Below are 22132 nucleotides of genomic sequence, written 5' to 3'. Positions count from 1 at the left end.
CAAAATTGAATTGTTCGAAACACACATGATTTCCTAATTAATTTTCTGGAAAATTATTTATTTTGTTGCAACGGGTGCTCCAACGCTCTATAAGAGCACATGATTGAGGAACCTCTGGAATAAGACACCCTGGTAAGACCACATGCATGTCTCGAGATTGTGTTAATCTTGACACTCATGTTTAGAATATAAATTTGAATCCTTGAATCTTTTAATTAATTAGTACAAAAAAAACCGTTAGCCTTCGATGCTTTGATCGTTGAAACTAATAGTTTGTATTGTTAGATGAATGATCAACGATGATCTCCTCCAACCCTCTCCTTCCCAAATGTACACTTTTTAGCTATTGCTAAAGAAATATCTAGGCATTCAAGGAAGCAAGAAGTACACGTATGTTAGTATGTACCAGCACCATATAGAGTCCAACAACGCATTAATATTATGGTATTAGAACTTTGTATAATATCAAATGAAGTGTGTAGTGAGTGAGCGTTTTGCTCGGGTCGGTTTGGTGGGGTGGCACTGACGCAATCTGCATAGTGGTATATCAATAATCAGATCGATCAGTATGTAAGTTATCGCTACAATTCATGTATAAACATCTACTTTAGATGATCATGTGCATGCATACGTGAAGACGTGAACTCACGCCATAAGTTGTTGGCCTGAAAGATCATCACCTTCCTGCAAACACTGAATAGGATTAACCAGTAATCACGATAGTCGGCAAGGTTAGTATGTATTGTTTCCATCCGACAAATATCTATAGCTAGCTAATCTCCAAGGGAATCAACCCAGCAGCTTGCTAGCTTGTAAGCAGGCATGTTCTGCTATATACTATCATCTTCTCGCAAAACTAATAGCTCGGGAGTAGGTAGATACTTCCGGTACGCACCGAAGTTTGAAATTGCTGAACTGCATTAAGAGATACTGGTAGTGATATGGTTGAGGTGAAGAGCATGTTGGCAACAAGATGGGGGACACGAAATTCTTGATAACCTAATATTTTTTTCTTCCTTAAAATAGCCAGAGGGGTTAAGAAATAGTAGTCACAGTTCCAGAAACAGGACCAGCCTTGAAACCCAAACCTTTATCAAATGTTCGAAAGGTCCACTTTGAGACGTAGCCGTCTGCGGCAGAGCAATAAAAGTAGTACAAATAGAGCACTATAGAGATCGAGCAACCAATATCACCGATAACTACTAAAACTGAAAGAGGCACCCGAGATACACTGCAACCTAGACTATCCAAGTTGATAAATAGACTTTAATCCTAGATTGACCATATACGGTACTCCCTCTTATCCAAAATAAGTGTCGCAATTTTGAACTAAGTTTAGTTCAAAACTGTGACACCTATTATGGAGATAATTTATTAGGCAAAGTTAAAGCTACCATGCGTGTTCTGGAAGGCCGGGAGTTCTTCCATTATTCAGAAACCAAAGAAGCAGAGACACCAAACTCAGTTGCCATATCTTCGTACATGAGATATATACCATTGGTACATCATGGGTCTTAAGGTAGCTCTCGATCCACTCAATGGTGACCAAATCGACATGATATGTGGGCTCAGTTCATCAAGTAGACGCAAATTAGGATGTTGAGTACTCCACCGAAATATATGCAAGCATAAGAAGGTGACTGATTGAACGTGTGTGGTGCATGATTTTCTGCCACCTGAAGTTAAACACTGTCATACTCTCATGGTTTCCTAATGTATTGTCTAAGGTATTCTTATATGCTTATGTCCTTACTGTGAACAAGCCTACCGCGGCGATGTAGAGGGAGACGGCGATGGCAGCTAGGGGAAGGCTACAGCGCGTGGGGTGGCCGTGTCCTTCGGGCGCCGATGAAGACCATGATGCGGTGACGTCAGGGGAGGCAGCGGCCATGGAGAGGATGATTAGGGAGACTCCTACACCCGGCGGCATCGGCTAGAGCCTTCCAATGTCAGTCGTCCAACACAGCGACCCAGCACAACTTCATGCTGGCTGCTCGTAGGTAGGATCCCCTCAGCGACTCAATTCGTTGGATACAACAAAGCCTAGCACCAGCACAAAAGGCAGCAGCAACGATACACATGCAACCCACGGAGAAATTCATCTCAATCTCTCTCACATTCTCTCTTTTCCTCTCTCTGATCCTCATCTTTTCACGGCACGAATCAAACACCAAGAAAATTCAGCATAGAAACAGTAGCAGCGCAAAATTGAAGGAATCACATGCATGTATAAAAATCGGAGCAATCTGTACAAAGCAATAACAATCACTGGCTTGCAGCTTGCTGCTCCCCTGCCTAGCTCCGGCAAACCATGCCAGCCGCCAACGGATCCACATCCAGAACCATCGGCCTGCACAAATGTCGACCAGTGCCGGCTTGCAGCTCGCTGCTCCTGTGCCCACGGTGGGCAACCCGTGCCATGTCCGCGGCTCCCCGGATCCACAACCATCCGCCTCCTGCTCCCACATCAGCCGTTTCTCCTCTTGGCCTCGTAGCAGAAGCACATCACCGTCAGATAGTGCGAGTCTAGGTCCTCGGATCTGCTGACGATGAGCCGTGGTGGCCGGATCCCGACGGCGGCGAGCCCAGGCTGCCGGAATCTCGAAACCAAGCCAGAAGGGAGCACGAGGTGGCATGACACCCATGCCATGGTGGCATCGCGTGCTCTGTGGTTAGGAGAATTATAGACCGATCATAGTATTGAAATTGAGAACTGACTTGGCGATATACAATTAAAGTGTGGAAACATAGTTCATCTTGTTTTGCAGCAGAAACAATACTATCAAGGAGAACTTGAGAACCTTCAAGCTGTGGAAAAGGAGGACGATGATGGTGAGGATACTCCATGCCTAAGCCGGGCATAACCTGAAGGCAGAAAGATTAGGAGCGGCATAGGAAGTTGGAACCGTAGTATTGGTATGGGACTTCCTTCTGCGGGCTTTTTACTTTACATGTGTGTAAATCTATTTTAAATCTCAGTCGTCAATTCTTATGGTTAACATAAAATCAACGGATATAAACAGATGACCTATGAAGAACTATGAAATCATCCATCCTTTATTATTAGGTAAAGATAAAGATGACAAAAAAATTGATGTCAATTTTTTTCTAAAAAATAACTAATTGGGGGCTAACCCCTATTTTCTGCACGTTTAATAATTTACTGGGCCAGCTGCTGGATCGAACACATGGGGTTCGGCCGATCAAACCTCTGGGGGCCGACGAATCGTTCGTTCAGCACTGCCCTCTGCTGACGGTACCCAGTTATGTGTGGGTGGGGGTGATAACTAAATAAAAAACTATTCTTTTTAAAATAAACTTGACCTTTCATTGTACTTGTATAAAAAAATCACAAAAGAAAAAATGTGTTGACTTCAAGGCAAAAAATATTTGATCAAATTAGTGTGAATAGTGACTTATCAACGCTGGGTTTTTATTCGTGAAAATAAGTATACTAGTGAAAAAAAGTCAAGTTTATTCAAAAATATAGTTCTGAACTTTATTGACTTCTTTAATTATTAATCTCCCCCATATCAGGTGTATATACACCTCAAATTAGTGTGAATAGTGACTTATCAACGCTGGGTTTTTATTCGTGAAAATAAGTATACTAGTGAAAAAAAGTCAAGTTTATTCAAAAATATAGTTCCGAACTTTATTGACTTCTTTAATTATTAATCTCCCCCATATCAGGTGTATATACACCTTCCCATTATACGGCTGCTCATGTAAGTTCCCCATGGTTTATGTGCCTCCAGCGGTAATTAGTCTGAAGCGCTATCACTAACTAAAAGAAATTAAGGTTTGTAGGCATCACATCCATCTGTCCCCACACAGCCTGTCAGGTTCCAAATTGTTCAGAATAATAGGATATCACTCTGCAGCCACATCCGTCGAGCTGAAAGGGAATGCCAGCCCACAAAACAGATATATGGACCCTCAACCAATATGAGCTCATGGACCTGATAGCTTAAATATCCTTGAGAATGAGGTGGCCCTCGAGGGATAATCTGTGCTCAGGAAACTCAGTTAACTACTAGTACCACTTTGTAGGTTCTATAACAAACTGGAGAACATGGTCATCATGAGTTAGGTGATTCTTTTCTCACATGCTCCATACTTCAGAAAAACTGAAGTGAGGCTTTGAGCCTGGTTCACAGCTTTGGATCATGGCCTCCTGGAGCTCAGTAGTTTGGCTTCATGTTGCCGTCGGATGATCAAAGACTGCTGGTAAAGGTTCAGGTCAAGTCCATCAACATTCCTGCCCACACGTGCTTGTAGAATCGCCTGCAGGACGCAAGCACCAAATTTGATGTAGCATTGTTCCAATGATACTAAGACCAAACCGACTGGCAAAATCTGGAAGGAGAAAAAAATTACATCGTTATTTGGCTGGATCAGGAGTTCACCGATGAACTGGAACGTGGAATTGCTGCGGAAACTAATGTCTCTCAGGTTTTGAGTATCAATCTTCAGTCTAGCACTGCCATCTTGAATGACAACAACTGCAGAGTCCACATCATATGACTGAAGGCTAAAAGAATTACAAGCCAAGAAGGTTAGCACAGAAGTTTGCACTTTTCAGAAGGAAGCACCTGCACTGCACACATACATTCCTGTTACCCGAAGGGATGCCCCTTGCTTGAACATCTCTGAGGAGGGCTCTAGCTCTTGCAAAGTAATAGGCACACCTGGTTTTAGAGTAGAAGATGCCATCTAGCACGGGGACTGGTGAAACACAAAACGAGGGAGTTATGTCTGGGCTCTGGTGATAGTCTTCACAAACAAGAAAAGTACTGATACTGTTTCAACATTATAAGATTGTATCCATTTTTGAGCCCAGGCTCATCTGCACCCATTCAAGAAAAAAATACAAAAAAACTCCAATTCTTTTTTGCATGGTAGATAATTTGATGCGTGAGCTGCGCTCCAAATTTCAGATCATTTGGAGATATGAGTAGCTCTCAGCAAAAAAGACAAATTGGGTCAGAACAGTACATGGACAGTAAAAAAATTTACAGACACGAAATTTGTCTTTTTTGCCGAGAGCTACTCAGATGTCCAAATGATCTGAAATTTGGAGCGAACCTCACGCACCAAATTATCTACCATGCAAAATTTGTTTGGAATTTTTTGAATTTTTCTAGTATTTTTTTTTGATTTTTTCCTTAAACGCGGGTGCAGATGAGCCTGGGCACCGAATCACTGGCTACCCTAGTGCTCAACTTTGTATTTGTTCAGATGCTTGAGACTGCAATATGCATACTACTGTTCTCCCAACACACGACTGCCTCGTGCTGCAGAAAAAACACTTTTGAAGTACAAATAAATAACATATGGCCTCCCAACAAATCATAAAATTCTTGAATTTCAAAATAACATGATCTCATTGTTTTCTTGAAAGAAAATAGAAGTATAGCTTGCTTCTTATGACTAGGCCTCTTTGAGCATTAAAAGATACATGGTGCTGTTGGAAACAAGTTTTCGTCAGTGCAACTTAAAGGGGACGACTACAATAGAATCAGACCTTATGGTGCAAGAATAGAAAAGATCAACTTGGGCCATCAGATCAGAGATGGATGGCACAGATGCAAGTTACAAAACTTGCACCGTCGAGTTTTAAAACTTACACCCACAAGTTCCAAAACTTAATGACCAATCTAGGTCCAATCAGACAATCCAGGTTGATTTTTTCTATTCAGTCACCAAAAGGGTTGTTTCTACTGTACTTGCCCCCACTTGACAGGCTACCAATAATGAAATGGAAATTGAAAGCTGCCAGCGTCTTATCCATAGCAAACCACAGAACAAAAAAGTGTGTTACACATTCAGAATCAGGACATCTGAGTTGTAAGAGAAAAATGTCGATGTTTCTCGCCATCAATTCTGGTTTCTAAAATAGCCACTGAAATGTTATGACTGTACATGTATATATGATCATTTTTAGATTACCAGGACCAAATAAAGATGAGTGATATCAATGGTTGCAAACCTAGATTGAGAATAACAGGTTAACTATTTCCTAAGAGATTCATAATTCCTAGTAATGCATTACAGAGACTTCTACAGGGTTGATGTTAAGTAGACACCGTGACATAAGCAGCTATCACTACGGGGAAAACAAACAATGTGTTGTGTAATGATCTAGCATTGTAACCTGAATGATGGGGAAGGAAGCAAAATGTATTAAGTCTCAAGTAAAGGCTTCAAAATCAGTAACATAATACATAGGTGGGTCATTTTGCAACACGTTTGAGGTACTGCGAACGGCTACACTCGTAAACAGAGGGCGAGCATAAGCACCAACGCTGCGCAAGGAAATGAGGGAACGGATGAAAAAGTTAAACAGATGCACTTCCAATCCTATACAATACAATATACATCATTTTAACATTCTGCCATGAAATTCTGATCTGAAACTTAACTTATCCTCTATTTTGCTGCTGACAGAAAACATTTGAACCTTGTCTTCACCAAAACGTTGGTGGACAGCTATTATAACATATCTAATGCGCATGGGCTAGAAGAGGCCTAATAAAATCCACAACCCTGACAGCGATTGCCTCTGTGCTGACCGTTGGGTCCGTTGTATCCACAACGATCCTCGGCACATCCCCAATGTCATAGTTTGTGCAACCTTGGTACCCTTCCACAAGCCTTTCTAGGTCGGCCCACGTCTTGGGCTTATGCCATCCATCATCGGCCAAGACACCTCCACGCTCCTCCAGCCTGCGGCGCCATTCATCTTGGTTGCCTGGCCGGCATTCCACAATGATAACAAGTGCAGCAGGCAAGCGGGCCAGAGCATCGAGATGGGCTCGACGCGACAGTGGGGAGTCGACGACGATGGACAGGCCAAGCCGGAGCTGCCTCTCGGCCAACCTCCAGAGCACGGCGTAGGAGAGGTCGTTGAGGATGCCGCTGCCGGCGGCAGCGTGCTCGAGGTGCAGGGTGCAGTCCCGCACGTCGTCCTTGTCAAGGAGCGGGCATCGGAGCGCGGAGGCGATGGCACGAGCCACCGTAGACTTGCCTGACCCCGGATGGCCCTTCATCGCCACCACCACCCCGTCCGCTGCCGGCGGGCCAGATTGATCCTCGGCCATGGGCAGGCCCCTGCCTAAAGAATTCAACAACCCCAGTTGATGAAGGGCCGAGGAACAATCAGGCCGCTGCTGGCTCGCTCCCCCTCAACGCTCTAATGGTTTCTTGGCTCCAATTAATCAGCACACGGGGACAAGCAAACAGTTTGATCTTATCCCTAATTTAGCCAGAAGCCAAAAAACGTCGCAATCTTATCTATCTAAGGTCCAGAAACATCTAGGGAGAGATCCGACAAAAGGAGCAGAGAAGGCGAGAGATTAATAGGAAATATGTGGCTGAGCGAAGTGTCAGTACCTGGTTTGCGGTGGTGACCGACGTCGGCGATATGAGGTGATGGTGACTCGCCGTGCTCGAGGAGGCGGTGGCAGGACAGGAGATCTCGGTCCGGAGGAGCAGGAGCACAAGCACGCACCTACATTTCTTAAAGCGAAATCACAAGTAACAAGAAAAAAAAACAGCAAACTAATGACCGGACGTCAAATGGGCCGGGCCACATCACCTAGGCGTGGGTGAACCAGCGGGGCGATTCTATTTTTTCCTACTATGCTTACCATTAACTACCAGCCCAATAAAAGCAATTCCAACGTGGCGACCCATTTCATTCGCGGACGTTCGTTTGGGTCGTTGCGGACACAAAAGTCGGTCCAATGCGCCGATCCAAACAGACGCGCGTCCGCTTTTCGTCCGCGGACGACTTATTTCCTACCTATTATTGAACCGGATTTGCGTCGGCACGGATACGAGACGGATGCGTGCGTGTTCACCTTCTCCTCCCCCGACCCATTAATCGGTGGCACATTGGGCTCTTCCCATCCAACAACAAACCGTCGCCCCCTCCTTCGTCGCCGACGCCTTCGTCCATTTTTTCCGATGACTCTGCTAGCTGTCAGCGCTGCAACATCCACTCTGCACCTGCCACCTCCCACGTCGCCTGCCACCGCCCCGCCGTCTTGCCGCCGGAGACCAACAGCTTCCCAACCCCCCCCCCCTCCACACACACACACACACACCCGCGACCGCGACCAAGAAGCCGCCTCGCTGCCCCGGCCAGAGCCTCATCGGCACGCTCGTCGGACGCCGGCAGGGCAGCTAGCTTGGTCTGTGCGCGTGGCGACTCCCTTCGCCGGCCGTCTCTTTCGTCGATGCCCGCAAGTTGTTCGACAGTTTGCCAAGGTACAAAATGAACTCCGCCGACGAGTTCTTTTTTCACAATTTCCTTTGCGACACCGACAATTCATCGTCTGATGACGAAGAGGAGATATTGGCTGCCGTGTTGGTCCATCACCACCTAAATAGCCAGCGACCGTTGTTTCGTGGCTCCATTCCGAGCCACCTTCCGGCGTTGAATCGCAACTGAGGGAGCGGGCATTTCCTTCTTTGAAAGGACTACTTTGATACAACAGATCTGTTGTTCAAACATCAGAAATTCCGCCGCCGTTTCCGTATGAGTAGGCATCTTTTCAACCGTATTAGAGAGGGGGTGGTCGGCTATGATGACTATTTCAAGTGTAAAGAGGATGCCGTTGGAAAGATTGATTTCTTCTCTTATCAGAAATGCACTGTCACCATCCGAATGCTTATATACGGAGTGCCCGGCGCTCTCGGGTGCGTTTGGTTAACGGGATAGCCACTCAAGAGACAGGGATAGCCATATTTTATTAGATAACAGTCGTTTGATTTGTGGACGAGCTGGGATAAGATAAGATAGGGATAGCTAGATACTAGGAATATACCTCTAAAATCCAGCTCCGCTCACACGCAAAAATCTCACGGACATGCGCATCCACCCGCGCGCGAACAGAACATTTTCTCTCGTTGAGGCGCTGTCCTCCCAAAAGCAGTGCATGGGCTTCCGTGTACGTGGTGTGAGTGAGCTGCGCGTGCATGCGTGCCTCCGTGTACGTGATGTGAGTGAGGTGTGTGCATGGGCAGCCTATGGCGTGGTCGTTGCTGTACTCTGTAGGCGGACGCACTGATGCTGTACGTTGGGGGCTATACTACACGGACGACCGATATTACGGCTGTACGTTGGCGGCTATACTCTGTGTACGCGGGCGGCCGATGTTGTACCGCTTGTATGGTGTACGCGGCCAGCCGATGTTGTATCGCCTGTATACAATGCAGGGCTGATACGGTGTATATAATGACCGACTTGCTGCTTAGGCGACTGGCTCCATGCCGCTCTAGACTATTCCCTTCTCTAGATTTATCCAATCCCTTCTCCCTCAATCCTTCTTTCTTCGATTCTTTCCCTTCCTTTTCCCCAATCTAACTCTCCTTTTCCCTTCCGCCACATCCTCTGCTTCGGTTCTTAAATCGATCAGCACCTTTTTTCGATCCGGTGAGGAGAGCCTTCTCTTCCTTTTCTTTCACGGTTCTGATGAATCCTCAGCAGGAACCCCTTCCTGTCTCGCGGATTGATTCTACAGTTCCACCTACACATACTGTTCAATCTTCTATGGAGACGGACCTTTCTCTGGATTTGCAGGCCCTCAACCTACAAGATCCGAAAGTTGCCTCTGTCAAAGCTGTCCAAGAAACTATGGAAGTAGGAGCAGATGCGAAGTACAACATACTCATCATTCTTGCAGCCACTGGAATGGCACCAGCTCGTGTTCTCAGTTTGCAAACCTTGCAGCAGGCTATGGCCAGAGCTTGGAGAAGCAATTATCACGGAATATCACAGGTATCTAGATCAATGTTCATGGCGCATTTCAGAACTTTAGATGCTATGATGTTTGTTATTACAAGGCAGCCTTGGATTATGGGTTCTGACAATCTACTGCTTGAGTGGCTTGATCCTGAGGATGAAGCAAAAGAAAAGGGGAAATATTGTTTCAACACTATATATGTGACTGTCAGAATTTATGGAGTCCCAACAAGATTCAGATCGATTCAATTGTTAAGAAGCATTTTAGAACAAGTGGGAGAGCCCTCTGAATTTCATCCTTTGCACCAAGGAATGTTATTTACTAGAGCTGAGTATATGTGGGGCACTGCCAAGTTACAGATCAATGATGCTATTAAGGATAGAATTATGGTAACCTTTCCAAATGAATCATCTGCTCTGGCCTATCTGTTTTATGAGAAAATTGGAAGGATTTGCTCTTTCTGTGGAATTATGTTCCACAATGTTCAGGGATGCCCTCTTAGGAATCAGATTATATTGGAAAGGCACAAAAGGGGAGTTTCAGCTGGGGATATTCCATCACAAAGATTTGGAGAGTGGATTACTGATGCAGAGCTCATCCCGCAATTGGATTCTACACATGGAGGCTCTTTAAATCATGGGTTAAATATATTTCAGAATCAACAGCTCATAATATTTCAGCGTTTATTTGCAGACGACGAAAAAGGAAAGGGCTTAACTTCTATTGACGGTTCAAGTGATTTATGTAAGAAGAAAGATAAAGACAAATTGGTCAGAAGTTACAATGACAAAGATTCAAATTCACAATCTAAAGATGCTAATGTGGAGGAGCAGCGGCAGATCCACCGTCATAGTGGGCGACTAGGTACCAACATTCATGAGGGAAATCTGCATGATAACCACCTAGTCACCGTTCAATGGGGAGCAGCAGAACAGACTCACAACACTAATGTTGGGGCCAGTCAATCTGACAGACAAGGGGATGCGGGCCGACCTGCCAATAATCTTCAGTCTACTCAAAGCAACCCAACAGATGCAAGACAAGAAGGCCAGCTACCCCAATCCATAGATGTTATTCCTTTTGCACCCACAGAAGGTACAACCACGCTTCATATCACTCAGAACTTAAACACATCTTCCATGCCAGCTTCCATTGCTCTATCTTGCCCCACTGTTCATGGACAGATCCTTACCCACCAATCCAATCCCAGTTACTCTGATTCATATGTTCCTTCCCACATGAGTAATAGTTCAAAGCGCCCAAGCTCCTCCATACTAGGCCCACTGCCGCCTCCACCAAAGAAACGCTTCTATCCTTTGGGGGATAATGAGACTTTGCTGGATAATGCGAATAGGAGCCCTCCCTCCCCTCAAGCACCTCCGATCAGAGAAGTTGACCAGAGCCCCGCGCTTATTCACCAAAGTGGATCAATTCCAGCTGTTCTCTTGGATCATGCAGGACCAGAAGCATCTGCTCATGTTGCCTCATGTGTTCCTGTTGCTGGTGCTTCTATTGCAGCAGGTGCCGATTCTGGAGCAAGGCTCTCTGCTTCTATTCTTGGTTGCAGGTTAAGTCTCGAGGTACCCGTTGGGATATTCCTCCAGGAGGTGGTTCTTCAGGCTTATATGCCAGCTTTCAGAGGCAACGCCGAGTTTGGACTCGTGATTCTGCTGGGTTAAGTAATCATAGTGTTGGCAAGGGAGTACATGGTGCGGTCTTGGGTAGAGGTGGAGCTCGTGCCTCATCCCCCAGCCAAGGCGACAATGTTGGACGAACCTATGATGACTGTAGACTTCGCTCGCGTTCACCATCTGTCAGTACAGGCACTGTTCATTCCCATGTGGAGGTGGGTGGCTATCACTCCGGAGTTCCATCCACAGTAGAAGGTCAAGTAGGAGAATCTATGGACTATGATTGGGCAGCGGCGCATGGCCCTAACGCGCCTCCATCGCCATGAGACTCATAGCCTGGAATTGCCGAGGAATGGGGCGAAGCCTTGGCAATGAAAGGATGATGTATCTCGCCAAACTCATTCATTCCACTAAAGCTCAGGTAACTTTTGTTTCTGAAATCAGATCTTCCAAAGTTAAATCTCGTGATCTTATTAATCGTTTTGACATGTGTGATAGTGTTGTAGTTCCTTCGAGGGGCTCCTCAGGCGGTTTATGGCTGATGTGGAATGATGAGCTTCAAGTTCATGTGAATACGGCTTCCTTCTATGTTATCTTAGCGAATGTAGTTCATATAGCTACCGGTAGAGATTTTGGTCTAGTTTGCATCTATGGTGATCCTTATCACAGACAAACTGATGTGATTTGGGATCAGATTTCAAATTTTGTGTATGATAACCCTGGGAAGCCTATGTTATGTATGGGAGATCTCAATGAACTTTTGTATGATGTGGATAAAAGTAATGCTAATGTGAATTATCGTCGCCTGTATGCTTTTCGTGCTTTGATCAAGAACTGTGGTTTTTTTGATCTGGGGTTCTCAGGGCCTGCTTATACTTGGACTAATAGGAGATTTTCTTCCAAACCTACTTATGAAAGGCTTGATAGAGGTCTAGTTAATCCTGATTGGTGTGCTGAGTACCCCCTCACTAAAGTTCTTAACCTTCCCATTATTCTTAGTGATCATGCTCCCATCCTTATTACCACTGAAGGTAGGTACAGGAAACCTAAACAAAGTTTCAAGTTTGATAATTGGTGGCTGAAGGAGAATGATTTTCAGTCTTTTGCTAGAAGTGCTTGGATCTCTGCTACCAACAGGAATTTTTCTGCTCGTACTAATAATCTTGCAGGTGCTTTAAAAGTTTGGTGCAAAAAGAAGAAGCCTATTCAACAGGAGCTTGCCAACTTAGAACAACAAATCAACAGTATTCAAATGCAGCCACTGTCCATGCAGGACCATCAAATGGAATCGTCTCTCATTATCAGGTATGAACAAAATCTGTCAAAGCTTACTGATTTTTATAGGCAAAGAGCAAAGAAAATTTTTGCCACCCAAGGAGACAGGAATACTAAATTTTTTCACCATGCTGTTCTTAAAAGAAGAAAGAGGAATACTATTGTTTCCATAAAAGATGAGAATGACAACATCCACTTTAATCCTCAAAACATTGCGAATACTTTTGTGAACTATTTTAAATACATATTTGCTTCTCCTAATGTGAATGTTGGTAGGCCTTTTCTTGCATCTAGTCTTCCTCTTGACTGCCAGGATTACACCTACAATGTCCCGGATAAGGAGGAAATTTTTAACACTCTCAAGGACATGAAGCTAAATGCCTCTCCGGGGCCTGATGGTTTCAATGTCGAATTCTACATTGCTACCTGGAGTTGGATTGGTGACGATGTCACTGCTATGGTGAGAAATTTTTACCAGACAGGTATAATGCCATCACATATTAGTGATACTCACATTGCTCTTATTCCTAAGAAATTGGTCTCAAAAATCCCTTCTGACTATCGACCTATCAGCCTTTGCAATGTCATTTATAAGATCATTTCCAAAACCTTGGCCAACAGATTGAAGCCTCACCTTCCTGACTATATTGATCCTTCCCAACAAGCCTTCATTAAAGGTAGACACATATCCAATAATATCATCTTAGCCCAAGAGATCACTCACACTTTTGCCCTTAAATCTTGGAAACAACAAGCGTTCTTGCTTAAAATTGATTTGGCCAAGGCTTTTGATCGCCTTGAATGGAACTTCATAGTCTTTGCTCTTTCTCGCAAAGGCGCAAAGGGTTGCATGGTCACTTTATAAACTTGGTTTATGCTTGCATCTCTTCCCCAAGTTTCTCTGTTATTATCAATGGTCAGCCTTTCGCCAACTTTCGTAGTAACAGAGGCTTAAGACAAGGATGTCCTTTATCGCCTTATCTTTTTGTCCTTGCTATTAATGAACTTTCTTTAAGCTTACATGATGCTATGGTCCAAAATTGCTTGTCTGGGATCTCTCTTGGTCCAGACTGTCCTCCTATTCACTCCATGCTTTTTGCTGATGATTTGTTGGTCTGTGGCAATGCTACGGTGCAGGAGGCTAACCAGATGGCCAATCTCATCAACCGTTTCTACTGTCTTTCCGGGAAGACTCCAAACTGGGACAAGTCTTTTATTTTGTTTAGCGCCAACGTTTCCTAGCCTTTAGCTCAACAAATCACTCATATATTCCCTGTTCCTCTTGTTGATGGTACATCTACTCATCTTGGCCACCCGTTAATCCTCCCTGCTAAGGATCGTGCTTCCGCTTATAACTTTGTTTTTGACAAATTTAAGAATAAGCTTCCCACTTATAAGGCAGATAAACTATCCCATGCCGCTAGACTTGAGCTCATCAATTCTGTGTTTGCTTCCATCCCTGTCTACTATATGTCCAACATACTTTTTTCTAAAAAATTCCTTGCGAAGCTCACCGCTGTCATCCGTAATTTTTGGTGGGTAGGAGTCAGAGAGGAGGCTGGTTCAAAAGCTTTATGCCTAAGGGCCTGGAAAGACATTTGTACACCTAAAAAGGAGGGGGGACTGGGTATCAAAAACATGCTTGCAATGAATCAGGGATTGCTGCTTGCGGCTGCTTGGAGATTGGCTGATAACCCTGATAGTCACATCTATCAAGTTCTCCGTGCTAAATATTTTCCAGGTTCTTCCATTTGGAGAGCGAATTCCAATACCCCAAAATCTGCTTTCTGGGCGTTTGTTCTCAAAGTCATGCCTATGCTCAAAGCCCACTCCTTTTATCAAATTTCCCAAGGGAATGTTTCTGTTTGGAGTTCCCCCTGGTGCTCTACCTGGCACAATTTATATGATCATCTTATCATTCAGCAAAGTAGCAATTTTATCTATCCGGCTAAGGTTTCTGATCTTTGGTTGCCTTATATGATCATCTTATCATTCAGCAAAGTAGCAATTTTATCTATCCGGCTAAGGTTTTTGATCTTTGGTTGCCTGGGAGAAAAGTGTGGAATACTCAGCTCGTCTCTAACCTTTTTATGGAGCCCTCTGCTTCGGCTATTATCGCTACTCCTATTCTTCTTGATGATTGCAGAGACATTCTTTGTTGGGACTTAACCCCTTCAGGAAAATGCAATTCCAATAGCACATACAAGCTTTGTTTGCAACAAATTCACTCTGTGCAGGCCAATCAACCAAGATAGGTAAACACATCTATTCAGTCTATTCTTCAACAGGTATGGAAGGAAAAATTTATGGCCCCTCGGGTCCAGACTTTTGCTTGGAGACTTCTCAGGCGAGCTCTTCCATCAGGTGCCAGAGCTGGTAGATTTTTTGTTCACATTAGTACATTATGTGCTAGATGTAATATTGAAGAGGATGATCTGCATCTCTTTTTTCTTTGTTCTTTTGCAAAGGCTGCTTGGTTTGCTCATCCATGGTATCATTACTGCCCTTTCTACCTCTAATCATCCGCATGCCACTATTCCTAATATTTTTACATTCATGTGGTGCTTGTGGAAAGCTAGAAATGAGGTTCTTTTTTGCAGGAAATTTTCACTACCTCATCAAGTGCAACATCCAGCACTAGCTATCTCTTCTTTGCAGGACTTTCATGAACAAAAATTGCAGGAAGTCAATCCTTCCTCTCCTACTCTTCATACAGGTTCTGAACAAATGGGACAGCCTCTTCAAGGATCAACTATAAAGTCTGATGCGATAATTTCAGGAACAAAAGTTTATTCTGATGCCTCATGGAAGAACAACAACATTACAGGAAGAAGTGATCTTCAAGCAACAGGAATTGGAATTTTCATTTTTATTCCTGGAGATGACTTTACACAAAAATCATGATACAAGCTTCTGCTAACTCTACACATTCCCCTCTTGTAGCAGAAGCCTTGGCCCTTCAATTTGCTGCCAAGGTGGCTTGCAGGTTACAACTCCATAATGTGTCATTCTTCACAGACAACCTTTCTTTGGCAAAGATGGTGGTTTCCAGGAATATTAAGGATAACTCTATAGCTTGGAGATGTCAACCTCAAATAAGTAGTTTCATGCAGGACTCTTCTAGTGAACTTGATGCTATCTATCACATTCCCAGGAATATCAATAGCATTGCCCACAACTGTGCTCACCAGGTTCTCAATTCAAGAATAGAACCTATTTTTAGTTGTACAAATTCAGCTCATTCCCCTTGTCCTTCTATGCTTTCTCTTCAAGACTTTCAGGTTGAAGGATTTGTAATACACGCTGTATTTTGCAAATGAGTTGAATGAAATTTGACGCCCGAATGCGCCTTCCTTGTGTTAAAAAAAGAACGGTGTACATGGGCAGCCTACTGTGGCGTGGTGTACATGTGTGTGATGTGCGTGCGCGAGCTGCTTGGTGCCGGGAGTTGTGTATGCCTCAGTTGATGGAAGAGATAACATGACAAAAATATATTTTAATTACAAAGTATAGAAAAATGTTATCACAACCATGTTTCATCCTTCGAACCAAACAAAAGATGGGCTAACATCACTCATCAATCAAACAGAAAAATGGCTATCCCTAGCCAACTGGCTATCCCTAGCCAACTGGATAGGGATACCCATAACCACCCTAACATCTCCCTCTAACCAGACACATCCCTCATTGACGAGTACGTCCGTACGAGCGAGTCTACATGCCTAGGCTCCATGTATAAGCCTAGGCTCCATGTATAAGTTTTGCAAGGGTGTTATTGCTGTGTTTGGCCCTGAGTACTTGAGAAAGACGACTCCTGAAGATACAGCTCGTTTGTTGGCGATGAATACCAGTAGGGGCTTCCCAGGGATGCTTGGCAGTATAGACTGCATGCACTGGGAGTGGAAGAACTGCCCTTCTGCTTGGCAAGGGAAGTATAAGGGCCATGTCAAGGCTTGCACTGTCATACTAGAGGCCGTGGCGTCTCAAGATCTCTGGATCTAGCACTCTTTCTTTGGCATGGCCAGATCACACAATGATATCAATGTGCTTCTGTGCTCGCCGGTGTTTGTTAGGCTTGCTGAAGGCAACAACCCACTGGTGAACTTTACTATCAACGGCCACAACAACGACAAAGGATACTACCTGGGTGACGGTATCTATCCTCAGTGGACCACTATTGTAAACAAATCCCCAAACCTGTCGGAGAGAAGAGGAAAAGATTTTCTCAAGATCAAGAGAGTGCTAGGAAGGATGTCGAGCGTGCCTTTGGTGTTTGGCAATCTCGATGGGGCATCATTCGGTATCCTGCTAATACTTGGAGCACGCAGAAATTATTGGGAGGTGATGACTGCTTGTGTGATCATGCACAATATGATCGTAGAATATGAGCGCCCGGAACGTCTGTATGATCAAGGGTTTCAGTTTCAAGGTGAGAATGTTGCGCCTGAGTATGGAGGAGCGGCACAAATAGTTCACCCAATTTCATCATGACATGCGTGATTGGGAAACTCACGTGCGACTGCAAAATGATTTGGTTGAGCATATGTGGACTCATGTTGGCAACCAATAGATGTATCTTCTTTATTCGGCTTACAAAATTATGTGAGACATTTTTACTTTCACTCGGCTTGTAAAACTATGCTATTTTATTCGATTGAAACTATGTTATTTGTCTATATGTTTGAATGCAAAAGTTGTGTATGAAACAATGCAAAAATGAGCTATTTTTGAAATAGGTCGGCCAGCTGGCCACGCCGGCACATATGGGTCGACGCGTTGGGCACACTACTGACCCAAATCTAAAACAGGGCGAACGCCGGGCGGGCGGCCGACCCAAACGGACAAAAAATCGAACAAGAGCGATGTCTGTTTGGGTCGCCCCGTTGGATTTTCTCTAAGATGATACGTCGTCTCAGTCTCTTAAAGATGCTCATAGAGGTAGGATGTGCGTGTGTGCATTCATACAGGTGAGTGTATCCGCGTATATATGAGCGCTTAAGTCTGTACTGTGTTCAAGAAAAAAAAGCTACTAGCCCTACAAGATGTGATCCTCACGCGAGCTCGTATGATGGGCACCAAATGATAGTAACATAAACACAAGCAACTGAAACTAATCATGGCAATTCACCAATTAACCCATAGAACAACAATAATCTACTTAGACATAATAACGATTACACCAATCATTGGATAATTATTCATAGCATCAAAATACCATGTTCAAGTAGGGGATTACAGCGGGTTGCGAGAGAGTGGACCGCTGAAAAGAGGTGAGAAAGGTGGTAAGATGTTGGTGAAGACGATGACGTTGATGAAGACGATTGCTACCTCTTGAGCACTACGTTGAATTTTCTTGAAGAGAAAAGGATGATGCAGCAAAGTAGCGTAAGTATTTCCCTCAGTTTTTGAGAACCAAGGTATCAATCCAGTAGGAGGCTACGCGTGAGTCCCTCATACCCGCACAAAGCAAATAACTCCTCGCAACCAACGCGATAAGGGGTTGTCAATCCCTTCACGGTCACTTACGAGCGTGAGATCTGATTGATATGATAGGATAATATTTTTGGTATTTTTATGATAAAGATGCAAAGTAAAATAAAAGCAAAGTAAAAAGCAAAGGAAATAACTAAATATTGGAAGATTAATATGATGAAGATAGACCCGGGGGCCATAGGTTTCACTAGTGGCTTCTCTCAAGAGCATAAGTATTTTACGGTGGGTGAACGAATTACTGTTGAGCAATTGAGAGAATTGAGCATAGTTATGAGAATATCTATGTATGATCATGTATATAGGCATCACGTACGAGACAAGCAGACCAACTCCTGCCTGCATCTACTACTATTACTCCACTCATCAACCGCTATCCAGCATGCATCTAGAGTATTAAGTTCATGAAAACAATGTAACGCCTTAAGCAAGATGACATGATGTAGAGGGATAAATTCATGCAATATGATAAAAAAACATCTTGTTATCCTCGATGGCAACAATACAATACATGCCTTGCTGCCCCTACTGTCACTGGGAAAGGACACCGCAAGATTGAACCCAAAACTAAGCACTTCTCCCATTGCAAGAACGATCAATCTAGTAGGCCAAACCAAACTGATAATTCGAAGAGACTTGCAAAGATAACCAATCATACATAAAAGAATTAAGAGAAGATACAAATATTGTTCATAGATAATCTTGATCATAAACCCACAATTCATCGGTCTCAACAAACAAACTGCAAAAAGAAGATTACATCGAATAGATCTCCACAAGAGAGAGGGAGAACATTGTATTGAGATCCAAAAAGAGAGAAGAAGCCATCTAGCTAATAACTATGGACCCGAAGGTCTGAGGTAAACTACTCACACTTCATCGGAGAGGCTATGGTGTTGATGTAGAAGCCCTCCGTGATGGATGCCCCCTCCGGCGGAGCTCCGGAACAGGCCCCAAGATGGGATCTCGTGGATACAGAAAGTTACGGCGGTGGAATTAGGGTTTTGGCTCCGTCTGATCGTTTGGGGGTACGTAGGTATATATAGGAGGAAGGAGTATGTCGGTGGAGCAACAGGGGGCCCACAAGGGTGGAGGGCGCGCCTGGGGGGGGGGTAGGCGCGCCCCCCTGCCTTGTGGCCTCCTCCTTTATTTCTTGATGTACGGTCCAAGTCTCCTGGATCATGTTCGGTGAGAAAATCACGTTCCCAAAGATTTCATTCCGTTTGGACTCCGTTTGATATTCCTTTCTTCGAAACCCTAAAATAGGCAAAAAAGAACAATTTTGGGCTGGGCCTCCGGTTAATAGGTTAGTCCCAAAAATAATATAAAAGTGGATAATAAAGCCCAATAATGTCCAAAACAGTAGATAATATAGCATGGAGCAATCAAAATTTATAGATACATTGGAGACGTATCAAGCATCCCCAAGCTTAATTCCTGCTCATCCTCGAGTAGGAAAATGATAAAAACAGAAATTTTGATGCGGAGTGCTACTTGGCATAATTTTAATGTAATTCTTCTTAATTGTGGTATGAATATTCAGATCCGAAAGATTCAAGATAAAAGTTCATATTGACATAAAAACAATGATACTTCAAGCATACTAACTAAGAAATTATGTCTTCTCAAAATAACATGGCCAAAGAAAGTCATCCCTACAAAATCATATAGTTTAGTCATGCTCCATTTTCGTCACACAAGAATGCTCTCATCATGCACAACCCCGATGACAAGCCAAGCAATTGTTTCATACTTTAGTAATCTCAAACCTATAAACTTTCACGCAATATATGAGCGCGAGCCATGGACATAGCACTACGGGTGGAATAGAATATGATGATGGGGGTTATGTGGAGAATACAGAAAAGGAGAAAGTCTCACATCAACGAGTCTAATCAATGGGCTATGGAGATGCCCATCGATTGATGTTAATGCAAGGAGTAGGGATTGCCATGCAATGGATGCACTAGAGCTATAAATGTATGAAAGCTCAACAAAAGAAACTAAGTGGGTGTGCATCCAACTTGCTTGCTCACGAAGACCTAGGGCACTTGAGGAGGCCCATTGTTGGAATATACAAGCCAAGTTCTATAGTGAAAAATTCCCACTAGTATATGAAAATGACAAAACAAAAGACTCTCTATCATGAAGATTATGGTGCTACCTTGAAACACAAGTGTGGCAAAAGATAGTAGCATTGTCCCTTCTCTCTTTTTCTCTTTTTTTGTGGGCCTTCTCTTCTTTTTTATGACCTTTCTCCCTTTTTTTAATTCCTCACTTGGGACAATGCTCTAGAAAATGATGATCATCACACTTCTATTTATTTACAACTCAATGATTACAACTCGATCCTAGAACAAAAGATGACTCTATATGAATGCCTCCGGCGGTGTACCAGGATATGCAATGAACCAAGAGTGACATGTATGAAAGAATTATGAACGATGGCTTTGCCACAAATACTATGTCAACTACATGATCATGCTAAGCAATATGACAATGATGAATGTGTCATGATAAACGGAATGGTGAAAAGTTGCATGGCAATATATCTCGGAATGGCTATGGAAATGCCATAGTAGGTAGGTATGGTGGCTGTTTTGAGGAAGATATAAGGAGGTTTATGTGTGAAAGAGTGTATCATATCACGGGGTTTGGATGCACCGGCGAGGTTTGCACCAACTCTCAATGTGAGAAAGGGCAATGCACGGTACCGAAGAGGCTAGCAATGATGGAAGGGTGAGAGTGCGTATAATCCATGGAATCAACATTAGTCATAAAGAACTCACATACTTATTGCAAAAATCTACAAGTCATCAAAAACCAAGCACTACACACACATTCCTAGGGGGATAGATTGGTAGGAAAAGACCATCGCTCGTCCCCGACCGCCACTCATAAGGAGGACAATCAAAAAACACCTCATGTTTCAAATTTGTTACATAACGTTTACCATACATGCATGCTATGGGACTTGAAAACTTCAACACAAGCATTTCTCAAATTCACAACTACTCAACTAGCACGACTTTGATATTATTACCTCCATATCTCAAAACAATCATCAAGCATCAAACTTCTCTTAGTATTCAAAACACTCATAAGATTTTTTTACTAATCTTGAATACCTAGCATATTAGGATTATTTAAGAAAATTACCATGCTATTTAAGACTCTTAAAATAATCTAAGTGAAAGCATGAGAGATCAATAGTTTCTATAAAACAAATCCACCACCGTGCTCTAAAAGATATAAGTGAAGTACTAGAGCAAAACTATATAACTCAAAACATATAAGTGAAGCACATAGAGTATTCTAACAAGTTCCAAATCATGTATGGCTCTCTCAAAATGTGTGTATAGAAAGGATGATTATGGTAAACTAAAAAGTAAAGACTCAAATCATACAAAATGCTCCAAGCAAAACACATATCATGTGGTGAATAAAAATATAGCTCCAAGTAAAGTTACCGATAGAAGTAGACGAAACAGGGGATGCCTTCTGGGGCATCCCCAAGCTTTGGCTTTTAGGTGTCCTTAGATTATCTTGGGGGTTTCATGGGCATCCCAAAGCTTAGGCTCTTGCCACTCCTTGTTCCATAATCCATCAAATCTTTACCCAAAACTTGAAAACTTCACAACACAAAACTTAAAGTAGAAAATCTCGTGAGCTCCGTTAGCGAAAGAAAACAAAAGACCACTTCAAGGTACTTTAATGAACTCATTCTTTATTTATATTGGTGTTAAACCTACTGTATTCCAACTTCTCTATGGTTTATAAACTATTTTACTAGCCATAGATTCATCAAAATAAGCAAACAACACACGAAAAACAGAATCTATCAAAAACAGAATAGTGTGTAGTAATCTGTAGCTAGCGCAAGATATGGAACCCCAAAAATTCTAAAATAAATTTCTGGAAGTGAGTAATTTATATATTAATCATATTAAAAAATAATTAACGAAATATCACTTTCCAAATAAA

The 22132-nt window shown here is 43.2% G+C and overlaps 3 protein-coding genes across 4 annotated transcripts; 1 reads left to right on the top strand and 2 right to left on the bottom strand.

The window, feature by feature from the left end:
* Window positions 1-3841: 3841 nt before the first annotated feature.
* LOC125536975 (CST complex subunit TEN1) lies at window positions 3842-7566 on the bottom strand. The gene is made up of 4 exons (XM_048700268.2): window positions 7396-7566; window positions 4613-4728; window positions 4381-4534; window positions 3842-4287 (listed from the first exon to the last, which is right to left on the bottom strand). Exons 2-4 carry the CDS (start codon window positions 4714-4716, stop codon window positions 4168-4170), a joined length of 378 nt encoding a protein of 125 aa, XP_048556225.1. The 5' UTR covers window positions 4717-4728; window positions 7396-7566; the 3' UTR covers window positions 3842-4167.
* Window positions 6334-7303, bottom strand: LOC125536974 (uncharacterized). Its single transcript, XM_048700267.2, has one exon. The coding sequence runs from the start codon at window positions 7101-7103 to the stop codon at window positions 6507-6509; it is 597 nt and encodes a 198-aa protein (XP_048556224.2). The 5' UTR covers window positions 7104-7303; the 3' UTR covers window positions 6334-6506.
* A 1438-nt stretch (window positions 7567-9004) lies between the features above and the next one.
* On the top strand, window positions 9005-12232 carry LOC125536973 (uncharacterized). Of its 2 annotated transcripts, none has more exons than XM_048700266.2 (2): window positions 9005-11804; window positions 11890-12232. In XM_048700266.2, exon 1 carries the CDS (start codon window positions 9482-9484, stop codon window positions 11429-11431), a length of 1950 nt encoding a protein of 649 aa, XP_048556223.1. In that variant the 5' UTR covers window positions 9005-9481; the 3' UTR covers window positions 11432-11804; window positions 11890-12232. The 2 variants fall into 2 exon arrangements, with proteins under 2 accessions (XP_048556223.1, XP_048556222.1); XM_048700265.2 differs by having other exon boundaries at window positions 11882-12232.
* Window positions 12233-22132: the final 9900 nt, after the last annotated feature.

Source organism: Triticum urartu, chromosome 2A, assembly GCF_056163025.1.
Source record: "Triticum urartu cultivar PI428250 chromosome 2A, HENAU_Tu73, whole genome shotgun sequence".
Classification (NCBI taxonomy): domain Eukaryota; kingdom Viridiplantae; phylum Streptophyta; class Magnoliopsida; order Poales; family Poaceae; genus Triticum; species Triticum urartu.
This window is presented reverse-complemented; position numbering and strand designations above follow the sequence as displayed.